General features: G+C 37.3%; 1 protein-coding gene across 3 annotated transcripts; it reads left to right on the top strand.

Annotated features, from left to right (window-relative positions):
* The first annotated feature begins 3,395 nt into the window (after nt 1-3,395).
* LOC124629620 lies at nt 3,396-12,054 on the top strand. Of its 3 annotated transcripts, none has more exons than XM_047163111.1 (2): nt 3,396-3,539; nt 11,446-12,054. In XM_047163111.1, the coding sequence occupies exon 2, from the start codon at nt 11,451-11,453 to the stop codon at nt 11,838-11,840; it is 390 nt and encodes a 129-aa protein (XP_047019067.1). In that variant the 5' UTR covers nt 3,396-3,539; nt 11,446-11,450; the 3' UTR covers nt 11,841-12,054. The 3 variants fall into 3 exon arrangements, with proteins under 3 accessions (XP_047019067.1, XP_047019066.1, XP_047019064.1); XM_047163110.1 differs by having other exon boundaries at nt 3,435-3,572; XM_047163108.1 differs by lacking the exon at nt 3,396-3,539 and adding an exon at nt 8,511-8,581 and having other exon boundaries at nt 10,307-12,054.
* Nucleotides 12,055-12,653: the final 599 nt, after the last annotated feature.

Below are 12,653 nucleotides of genomic sequence, written 5' to 3'. Positions count from 1 at the left end.
ATAGGAATTGATTCTCAGCTAAGGTACAACTATTTCAAACTACATCCAATATACGACTACTCAAATTAGTAATTACGAAAGTTTTACAAGCCCTTTAATAACAAAAACTAAAGAAAAATACAACCCTTTTCCCTTACTCATTTCCGAACGCGTTCACCACAGCTGCAAAATGTTATGCTAAAATCCCCAGCAGCAATAAAAGCAAATCAGTGTAAACGCTTACACTGAGACCTATAGTTATCTAAGCTTATTCCCGGCTATAATTGTGTACCAGGCATCTCTTATGTCTAGACTGATTCTGCCTCCAATTACGTAACTCAGCTCGGCTTGCGTTGCCTAAAACGCGATCTGCGTTGCTGAACACATAGAGGAACTTATAAATGGAGTACTCAAGTACTATTTTTTCTTTTGGCTGCTTCCTTTAAACAGATATGTACAAATATTTTTATCATATTATAGAAAACAATTAAAATAAAATGTTTTATGTAGTGATACTTTCATATCACTTAATAAATATTCAGTCGATGAAAACGCAAGCAACTATTGAACTATCAGACTTTTTATAATAATTTTTATTATCATTTTGCATGGGGTCTATCCTGTTAAACGTTTCTTGATGAACTTGACACCGCACTTGCTGATATTATTCATCTGTTTTTCACACGCATACTAGTCTGTAGGATTTTCCATAAAGGTTTATGCTGCATATAGATCCTAAATTCCCTAAGAAAGCACTACTTAAGTGAACATTAATCGCCTGTAATACTATCTAATTAAACAGCTTATTCTAGACAGCCTAGTAGGAACATTTGGAGAAAAAGTTAGACTTTCATCTAGTAGGTAACGTAGTTTTAGTTAGAAGTTAGGATAGTACTTTAGATCTTTCTCAGATCTTTTACTTTTTAGAACCTATTGGATAATTATCAAATGTGTGAATAAACGGTGCAATTGTTTTTTTATAACCGTATGACGTTTATTTATATGATATTTTCCACAGCAGTGTAAATAATTGTTGATAAACCATATAATAAATAAATAAATAGACATATTTCATGCGAATAATACCATACACATTGGTTAACCGTTCTCAAAGGATTGCCTACATATTCCAATTTTTTTTTTAATAAATAGGTTCTTGACAATCCTCAATTTACCTTCCAAATACACAGCAATCGCGTAAAATGTAATAAAAATAACTTCAAATATCAACCAGCTTCAAATGAACGAAAACAACTATGAAGTATCCAATTTATTTCACAGATTCAGTTCAACAGGTACAACGAGAATGCATTTGTAAATTTAAAACTTTGTTACTTTTTTCTGAAAAAGCTATTAATAACACAAGGTATGAAAATGAATGTGAATAATAAATTACAGAGTTTTTCTATAGTTAGCGAGCAGTCGACACAATTCAGTTCTGTGATATCTTTTATATTTAAGTAGTTGCGGAAATGTGGAAATTAAGTTTTTCGTTTTTGGGTTATAAGTTTGTATGATTGGTAATTTTGTTGTATTTGAGTGAAGTAACATACTACATTCGAAATAAGACTATACTAAACAGCATACAAGTAATTGTTGGTTGACATTCATAGTATAAAACAAAGTCGCTTTTTCTGTCCTTATGTCCCTTCGTACGCTTAAATCTTCAAAACTACGCAACCTGCGATTTTCATGCGGTTGATATGTGTAAGAACATACATTAAATAGTGGGGAAATAATGTTATCCCGTGCAAAGCCGTAGCGGGTCGCTAGTACTTAATACACCAGAGTATTTTCGATAAAATTAAATAATACCAATGTCAGAGATTTTTTTTATGATTTCTTACAAAACATCATTATAAAAAGATAAATTAGAATTTATTACTATCTGTAACTCAACATCCTAACATCCTAACATCTTAATATTAATCTTCTTATTCCTAACATGGAGTCGATTCCACAGAAATACTCAGACGTCTCCATTTACAGGGAAACGGTTTTATTGCAGTGTTTTTACATAAAGCTCACATAAAACTAATTTATAGCCGTTAGAAGAAAGTATGTTACTTGCTTGTGTGAAACAATTTAGGTATTAATGTTGTTTTTGAGGGTAGGGTAAACAGGCGGAACGGTATATAGGTTAGGAACCAGTAGGTTTCTAGGTTATAGTGCCGCAGTGTTTTGTTTTAGCAATATATTTTGATTATAAAGATACTTACATCCATTATATATGACAGTACGTAAAACGCAGTAGTTGCATCGGCTGCTACACTGCGAGTTACTGGTTCAATCCCTGCACAACAACTCTTTTACTTTTTTATCTTTAATTTCTCACTGAAAATTACTGAGTTTTTCGATCTGGGAAGTAGGTACCCTGAAACAAAATTCGTGATAAGTGGCTGAAAAAGGTTCGTCTCTATTTACATGCTTATATCGATGGTAATAAAATGTAAGGTATATTTGACAAAAACCATTGAACGCGCCCAAACGCAGTGCAACGGAACGCATCGAGTACAGCGGGGCGCGGGGGGACCACGGCGGCCAGCGCGAGCGACGGACGGCGGCGCCGAGAACATTCGGCCACAGGCAGCGCAGCGGCATGCGCCTTACCGCTCGACATACGCACAGTGCCTTTTATTAATATACAATATTTGTTACAGTATTCAGTTGAGCCTTTCATTTCTCTCAACATCTGGCGACCGTGGCTATGAGAAAATGAAAATTCAAGACGCAGAAGGCTGAGTTCGTCACCTCATAACACTGCGAGCGAGGAATCGGCGGCACGGCGGCTCAATGGCGGCGTCGGCGCAATGGCAGCGGCGGGCACGTGGCCGTGTTGAAAATGGGAAGTAAGCCCGTTCCTTACAATATTTCCATTCCAATATTTTCCTTGTCTCTATTTGGTGTCTTAGCTTTTAAACCTTGAGTCAAGTTTTTTCTTATTTTCTGTTTGTGTCAATTTGCGGTAATGCTTGGCCAAACGTAATTTTCATTTCTCTTTTCCCGTTTGTGTCAATTTGCGGTAATGCTTGGCCAAACGTAATTTTCATTTTTCATTTTCCGTTTGTGTCAATTTGCGGCAATGCTTGGCCAAACGTAATTTCCATTTTCATTATTCAGTTGTGTCAATTTGCGGTAATTGGCCAGATGCAATTTTCTTAGCACGTGCATGGGTTTCTTTCGGCGTTAGCGTTTATGCCGCCGCGGGTGTCTCTTTATTTTAGGTACCTCCCATGCTCGGCTTAAGCTAAAATTTATATGTTCGCCGCATGAAATTCTCGGAAGTTCGAGAACATACCATTGGTTTCTAATAACCTAAAACTATTTACTGACCACAAAGGTTAGCTTATATGCTTCGGAATAATAATACATTCCGTATTTTGCATGCAATTCAAAGCATTATGCCGAACATTCCAGCGTTCCTGGCGTGCGACCCACGTGCTACCTAAGTGACCACGTGCTTCAGTGCTTCGCTGCGTCCGGTGCGCGCTGCTGTTGCTGCGACGTGCTGTGTTAGCGAGCTCAGCGGCAGCGGGCAACGGCTTCGCGGCGGCTGCATGGTTTGTGCCGCCTGACTGCTGGATTGGTTACCGGTGGGATTGCACATTTTATTTCACTAAGTTTTTTTTTTTTTTTTTTTTTTTTTTTTTTTTTTTTTTTTTTTTTTTTATTAAATCTGCAATCAGTGCCTTCACTTTTAGCAAATATGTTATTTGTAATTTTTCTTTTCAAGTGTGCCCTCCAGTGAGGACATCTACTCATACTTATTTTCACCTATATTATGGTTTTTCTTTTAAGGCGTTTGACATAGCTGAGAATTGTTAGCTGCTGTGCAAGGGTATTGGGGTGGGCTTCCAGCCGCTTTCTATATTTATTCTTGACCTTATCAATTTCCTCTCTGACTGTAGGCATTTCCAGGTGTTCGTGGATCTCATTAGTAGTCACATACCAGGGAACATTACTGCATGTCGATTCTATAAAATATCACAACTCACTTCGACATCACTCTCACTTCGACTTCGATCTAAAGGTAGAATTCCGTGGACGCGACAATAGTCAACCTTTGAAAATGTATGGCACCGTTGTCGAGGCCCGTGACAGTCGCGCGCGGCCGACGAATTTCGTAAGCTGCTCGCGGCATTGTCAAAAATTTAATTCTGGTTTTACTAAAATTCTATAGATGTTATTAAGCGCTAGACCATGTTGAGAAGCGTACGGCCGCGAGCGGCTCACGAAATTCGTCGTCCGCGCGCGACTGTCGCAGCCCTCGGCAGCGGTGCCATACATTTTCATAGGTTGACTTTTGTCGCGCGCGGCTGCGACAATCGCGACCCACGGAATTCTACCTTAAAGTTTCGTGATTGACATTGTCAAACTACACTAGCGCTTCACTATCGAGCGTGTTGACAAGTTGAACTAAATCAAAGTCGAGATTTTGACAGATTTGTCAAAATCTGTCTATCTATAGGGGAGGTAGGGGAGAGATGGGCAGTTGGGAGACATGATCAAATCAGAATAAAAGGGGGGTCCTTTTATTCTGATTTCTGATCATAGTTTTGTTTTTTTTTAATTGGGTAGTTTACGTTACCGACTGGTAACGGTGTTCATCCATAGACTATCTGTCATTTCTGTGAGTTGTCAAGAACAAACACTCGTAAAAGTACTTAAATATTTTGTTGCGGTTTCGGATCGTTATAAAGAGAAAACTAATGAAAGGTATGTGTATTTTCTATTATTAATTATTGATTGTCAAAATCTCCAGTTACAATTATAGTAAGTCGATGCAATCCACACCTATTATACCTTTAGAAGAGAGTACTACAGCAATAGTTAATGGGCCCCACGTTTTTATTTTAGTCTAATATGACCGGGACCACCTACGTAGGTTGACAGGTAAGTAACTATTTTTTATTTTCTAGTTTTCAGTGCACATAAGATAAAACCGTTTAACTTAAAAGTTTTTTTACCGATTTTTTTTTCATAAACTAAGTCAAAAGTGTCCAATGCTCTCTATGGTAGGGAGGCTTTTCTTCGTCAGTGAAAATTTGTGAGGTTATAAATCTGCGCGAAAAATCCTTTATAGAATCTTGTTTCAGGTACCGTTGCCAACTTGATCTAGAGACTATTATATTTAAAATAGTGTTTAAATAAAGTTCTAAGTGTTTTAAAGTGATTAAGTGCCTACATTTAACGATGGCTAGAATGTTTTTGCTTAAATCTTTATTAGAAGAAGCTCATGCTTTAGATAATTTAGAAAAGCGTCAACAATCTGCTAGAATTCGTAGTTTACCTTTATTAACTCGCGATGATGACTATGTGAGCATATATAGATTGTCAAAGGAGCTAATTGACCAACTGGAGTCTGATTTACTGCCCCTGATAAAGCCCACAAAACGTCGAGGCAAAGGACTTACAACTCGTGTAAAAGTAAGTATTGACACAGTTTATAGTTGAAAAATTGTAATCAAGCACACAATAATAAGAAAAACACTTAGTTCTTAATAAGGAGTATTCCCTTTATGTGGTTTCCCCGCCAGCTGATATGTTTTCAAAAGCCTCTGTACTTCAGTTATAATATTGGTATTCTCTTAAGCATGAAAATAACCAAATTGGTCTCAATTTTGTTTTCACTAAATCCAGATAAAGTAGGTATTACATTTTTTATTGATTTATTGTTTCACAGATACTATGTACTTTATCATTCTTGGCTAGTGGCAGTTACCAGAAGGTTATTAAAGAGGGCATCAGAACTTATTTATCGCAACCGTCTGCATCTCTAATATCTCGTAATGTTGAAACTGATTGTAATTTTTAGGAAAGCTCTTTCATTATATCTAGCCGAATATAAGAAATGGCAATAAAAGTTGATAATGATCTGTAAAATCTGATTTTTTATGCAATAAATTGTGAAAAAGTGCCCATCCCTCCCCTACCTCCTCTAAAGTATGAAATGACATTACGAATCGAAGTGAAATGCGAGTTGTTGATCGAGTTTTATAGAATCCCAGTACTGATGGTTCTGAGTATTATATTCTGCATTCTTTGTATTCGTGTAATGGAGGAGTTGCAAGCACTACCCCACAGCTGTAGGCCGTACATCCATACAGGTTTTAGGATAGATTTGTACACCAATAGTTTATTGTCTACTGAGAGTTTGCTGTTTCGTCCTAGCAACCACAATAATCGTTTATATTTGATATTAAGTTCATCTCGTTTCTTTTTGATGTGATCATTCCATGTCATACGTCTATCGAGATGGAGACCAAGGTATCTGACAGAATTCTGATGAGGAAGGCTCTTGTCTTCTATTGTCACGGGGGGGCAATTACCTTTGCGTAGTGAATAAGTAACGTGAACTGATTTTGAACTGCTAGCTTTAATCCGCCAATTTCGAAGCCATTTGGATGTTTCGTCTAGGCCTTCTTGTAGGATTTTTGAGGCTTCTGCTGGGTCCTTGTGACTCGCCAAGATAGCTGTATCATCGGCGAATGTAGCTGTTGTTACAGTATCCGAGCAAGGGAGATCAGATGTGAAAATGTTATAGAGTATAGGGCCCAGAACTGAGCCTTGAGGTACACCCGCTTGTATCTCAAAAAAAAATGATGTGATTTCACCTTCTTTGACCTGGAACAGTCTTCCTGAGAGGTAAGAATTTCACTAAGTGGCTATTTTTACGGGGTTACTCAACTCATTGTTTGTGCGTAGTTTACTAGTGTTTTTATTTCATCATGGCGCAAGATACGGTTGCCTCTCCCTATGGGGAGAGTACAGACTTGAAATTGTTGGTCCGTAGACGTGGTGGAATACGTAGTAGACTTACTATATTCAAACAGTTTATTGATAAATACCAAGTTGGTAGTAAAGCCTCTAGCCTTAGTCCTTTAGAAGTGAGAGAGCTATCTTTGCGACTCACACAGCTACAAGAGTTATTGTCTAAATTTGATAGTGTTCAATCTCAAATAGAAGAAATTGATCAAAATTTAGATCAACAAATGTTAGAGCGAGACTCTACAGAAAGTGAATTTTATTCCATGATTTCTTTTACACAAGAATTGATAAGTTTAAATTCAGAAAGTAGTAAAGAAAATAAGTCTGAGTCATTTCATTCAAGTTGTAGTAAAATGAACAATTCTGTCAAATTACCAACTATTAATTTGCCTACATTTGATGGCAACTATTCTAAGTGGTTAGAGTACAGAGACACATTTGATTCTTTAATAAATAATAATGAGTCCATACCATTAATAAATAAATTTCATTATTTAAGAAATTCATTAGTCGGTAGCGCTTGTAATATAGTTAGGTCCATAGACTTTACCGCTGCAAACTATCAAGTTGCATGGAAGTCTTTATGTGATAGGTTTAATAACAAAAATATTCTTATAAATAATCACTTACAGGCATTAACTAATATCAATCCAATCCAAAAGGAATCTTTTAAAGCGCTAAGATATGTGATGGATCAAATTCAAAAAAATTTACATTCTTTAAATATATTAGACATATCTACAACTGGTTGGGATCCTTTAGTTATATTCTTGGTGTCAGCCAAGTTAGACCCTAGAACTAAAAGTAAATGGGAAGAACACAAAGGTCATTTAAGTCGCCTACCTTCTCTTGAAGAATTTATAAAGTTTTTAGATAATAGAGCAAATGTCTTGGAGACTGCTAATGGTAGTAGGTATTATGAAAATAAAAACTCTACTCATAGTAAGGATAATAAGTCTATTAAATCATTAACAACTACATTGCCTGATTCAAAAACAAAAACATGTGTTATCTGTAATAAAGCGCATTATGTACATAAATGTAATAAATTCAAGGCTTTGAGCTTAAAGGATAGGCTGTTAGAAGTGGCTAAGCATAACCTGTGTATCAACTGTCTTCGTAGTGATCACAACAATTCAGAATGTAAATTGAATAGTTTTTGCCGGTCTTGTAATGAAAAACATAATTCATTGTTACATAGCAACAGTACAATTACTAACATAGCCACAGAAAGTACAGAATCCACTCAGCCACCAACTATTCCTGTTAGTTTGTCAGCTCATTCACCAGGCCATGTTTTGTTATGTACTGCACAAGTTGAAGTAGTTAATATACACAACAATAATACTCAGCTTGTGCGTGTGTTGTTGGATACTGGTAGCCAGTCATCATTTATAACAAATAACCTGAAGGAAAGGTTAGGGTTACAAGCTACACAAATTAATTCTTTTAATGTTAGTGGGATAAACAATGCAGCTTGTAAAATTAAAGAATATTGTAATATAAAAATTAAGTCTAGGGTTAGTTCATTTAATAAAAGTGTTAATTGTCTGGTAATTCCTAAAATTACAGGGAACTTACCTGGTGTTCAGGTGGATGCTGAACACTTGGGGTTGCCCATTGGGGTAGTACTGGCAGACCCTTTGTTTTATGTGCCAGCTGAAGTTGATATATTAATTGGGGCGGACCACTTTTTTGATATTGTAAATAATAATAGAATAGTGTTAGGATTAAACAAACCTGTATTGCAGGAGAGTAGCCTAGGTTGGTTAGTTGTTGGCCCCATAGGTACAACTTATTTTAACCAAAATGTACATTGTAATTTAGTTAAAAATAATAATTTAGTTAAAGGGTTCTGGGAGGTAGAAGAATTGCCTACAGACTCTAATAATAATTATTCAGTTGATGAACAGTATTGTGAATCTCATTTTAATAAAAACACTTGTCGTTTAACAGATGGTAGATTTTCTGTAATGATGCCACTTACGGAAGCCCCGGAGCAGGCACTTGGAAATTCATTTCCTACAGCAGTTAAACGTTTCTTGAACCTAGAAAAGAAATTAAATAAAAATGAGAAGCTTAAGAAACAATATAGTGAATTTATACAAGAATACAGTAAGTTAGGGCATTTAAGCGAAATAGAAAGGCCTAAGTTCGGTTGTTACTTACCGCATCATTGTGTAATTCGGGAACAACATGATACCACCAAACTGAGAGTAGTCTTTGATGCTTCGGTTAAAACAAGTTCAGGGAAATCTCTGAACGATATACAGGCTATTGGCCCAACAGTACAGAACGACTTAATATCTATTCTTATTCGTTTTAGGGTACATAAATTTGTTTTAACTGGAGATGTCGAAAAAATGTTCCGTCAAGTGATTTTGAATAAATCACAGCGGCACCTTCAGCTAATTTTGTGGAGGGACCAAACCAATCAACCTTTAAAAATTTTACAGCTCAACACTTTAACATATGGGATGGCTTCAGCCCCCTTCTTAGCTACAAGGTGTTTAGTTGAGCTGGCTGATAAATGTCAGGATAAAATTATTGCAAATGTCATTAAAAATGATTTCTACATCGATGATTTAAATACAGGGGCCTCTACAGAAGAGGAATTAAAATATATTTATTCAAATGTTACTGAAATATTAAATTCAGCATGTTTCCCTCTACGAAAATTTAGAACTAACTCTCATATACTTAGTGACAAATCAGAATCATCATCTAATTGTCTTGACTTTCATGACAACGCTAATGTCTTAGGTCTGAAATGGTCACCAATGGCTGATGAGCTGCATTTTCCTAATGATATTGAGTTGGCTTCAAAGGTTACCAAACGTGTGATTATTTCCACCACATGTAAAGTTTTTGATCCCCTGGGGTTAGTTAGTTGTTGTGTAATTAAAGCTAAAATTTTACTCCAGCAATTGTGGATTGCAAAATTAGATTGGGATGATCCCGTACCTGAGCCTTATGCAAAAAATTGGTTTAATTTCATACAAAATTTACATCATTTTTCTAATATTACAATACCCCGGTATGTATTGGGTGGAAACCTGGAAACCCAGTCAGCGGAGTTACATTGCTTTGTAGATGCAAGTCAGCAAGCATATGGAGCATGTGTTTATTTACGTTCCCAAGATAGTAAACATAATATTACAGTTAAATTATTGTGTGCAAAAACTAGAGTTGCTCCAATTAAAGAACTCACTATCCCACGGTTAGAGTTATGTGCAGCTCTCTTAGGTGCTCAACTTAGTGAGAAAGTATTACAAAATGTACCATGTAATATTACAAAACAATATATGTGGACTGATTCCACAGTTGTACTTGGTTGGCTTAAAACTAAAAATAAAGTCTTACAAACGTTTGTACGTAATAGAGTCAATAGAATTAATGATATGACCAAAGCGTTTATATGGAAGCATGTTCCAACCAACTTTAACCCTGCAGATTTAGCTTCAAGGGGCATTGACCCACAGCATTTACAGTCATCATCTTTGTGGTGGGAAGGTCCTTCATTCCTAAAGCAGGAAGAAGGTTATTGGCCTATTCAACCTAACACTATAATTCAAAACTTACCAGAGGTCAAAGTATTAGTCTCAGATGTAGAAATAACTAAAAATAATTTAGTACAATTTGAAAGGTATTCTAGTTACAGTAGACTTAAAAGAATTTACGCATATGTTTTACGCTTTATTAATAATTGTAAAAAAGTGTCAAAATTAAATGGACCTTTACAAGCTAATGAACTGGAGAACTCTTTAACACTATTACTTAAGGTTAGCCAATCAGAATCGTTTGCAAAGGACATAAAGCACATTAAAGAGGGAATAAAACTGCATCACAAAAGTAAGTTGTTACCCTTAAATCCTATTTTAGATACTAATGGTTTAATTAGAGTAGGTGGCAGACTAAGACAGTCTGATTGTCAGTATGACAAAAAACACCCTATTTTACTGGACTCTAAACACCACTTTACTAAACTTTTGATGAGATATGAGCATTTACATCTTATGCATGCAGGTCCACAGTTGCTCCCGGCATCAGTACGTGAGACATTTTGGCCACTAGGTGGTAGGGTCTTAGCCCGCACTATAGTTAGGCAGTGTGTAGTTTGCACTAGAATGAAAGGTCAAACTGCACAACCTTTAATGGGTGACTTACCAAGTGTTAGAGTCAACCCAGACTTTCCATTTAATTCTTGTGGAATTGACTTTGCTGGACCTTTTATGATTTCCTCCAAAAAGGGTAGAGGTAACCGTATCAGTAAGGCTTATTTATGTGTATTTGTATGTTTAGTAACTAAAGCCATACATTTAGAAGCTGTGAGTGATTTAACAACCGAAGCCTTCATATCATGTCTGCGTAGATTTGTGTCGCGTCGTGGCAAGCCTTATTCTATACATTGTGACAACGGAAAGAACTTCGTTGGCGCTGACAATGAGTTGGGTAGGGTTATACAGTCCAGCGTTCAGGCGGTATCAGACTATGCAGCCAACGAGGCAATTAAATTCAAATTTATACCCGCATACTCTCCACATTTTGGTGGGATTTGGGAGGCCGGTGTAAAATCCGCAAAATTTCATCTTAAACGTGTTGTAGGCAATGCCTCACTCACATTTGAAGAATTAGGGACGCTCTTCACCCAAATAGAGGCAATTCTTAACTCCAGACCCCTTTCCCCTCTGTCATCAGATCCCATGGATACCACTCCTTTAACCCCCGGGCACTTTCTAATCGGACGGCCGCTGATGTCAGTGCCTTCAGCGCCCGCCCAGAACTGTAAAACCAACAGATACAAAGCCCTCGAGCAGCTGAGACAGGCCTTTTGGGAGAGGTGGCGGATGGAGTACATGGCGGAGCTTCAGAACCGGGCGAAGTGGAGAAGGGGCACCTCAACCATCGATGTCGGGGACCTCGTCATCCTGAAGGAAGACAACTTAATGCCTCTCCACTGGCGCATGGGCCGCGTCACCAAACTTTACCCCGGAGGCGACGGGATCTCCAGGGTGGCGGATATCTACACTTCCACCGGCACAATCAAAAGGGCAATTAATAAATTGTGCCCCTTACCGGTGCACCAAGGTTGAATACATTCAACGGCCCGGAGGATGAACGCGCCCAAACGCAGTGCAACGGAACGCATCGAGTACAGCGGGGCGCGGGGGGACCACGGCGGCCAGCGCGAGCGACGGACGGCGGCGCCGAGAACATTCGGCCACAGGCAGCGCAGCGGCATGCGCCTTACCGCTCGACATACGCACAGTGCCTTTTATTAATATACAATATTTGTTACAGTATTCAGTTGAGCCTTTCATTTCTCTCAACAACCATCATATAACCAAACTATTAATGAGAACCCCCACAAAATCCCCACTAAACTGAATAGCAAATTACACCATTTAAAATCTCACACATGCACTAATGATCGCATCTATTAATAAAATAATTGAGGCAATATTAATCGCCACCACGCCCATCCCCACTCGACGCCAAAATAGCTTGTAACGGGGATTTGTAGCAATAATCACCAATTGTGGCGCTAATCGCAACACTGATTTTTGATTACCGTAATAAGGGAACAATATTAGGTTTGAAGAGACCGCGTTAAAATCTCTATCGGGTTTAATTTTACAGCCATTGTGGTTTAAATGTTCCTGTAAATATGTTTTACAGTTCATTGTTTGAATTTATGATAATGATGAAGACTTTCTATGAAAACAGAATGCGGAAGGTGGGTTTTGATAAATGTGATGTTATAGGAAGTAATGAATTGCATATACGAATTGATAACTTACTTCTGCTTCCTTTCAGGTAGTAAATAGTAATGTGAAAATAGCACAATTCCTTATACTTTTATAAGATTTTTTTTTGTCTATTAGCAGTTATATTTGCTACAAATA

Source organism: Helicoverpa zea, chromosome 4 (assembly GCF_022581195.2).
Source record: "Helicoverpa zea isolate HzStark_Cry1AcR chromosome 4, ilHelZeax1.1, whole genome shotgun sequence".
Lineage (NCBI taxonomy): Eukaryota > Metazoa > Arthropoda > Insecta > Lepidoptera > Noctuidae > Helicoverpa > Helicoverpa zea.
Note: the sequence above shows the minus strand (reverse complement) of the source record. Positions and strands in the feature narration are given on the sequence as shown.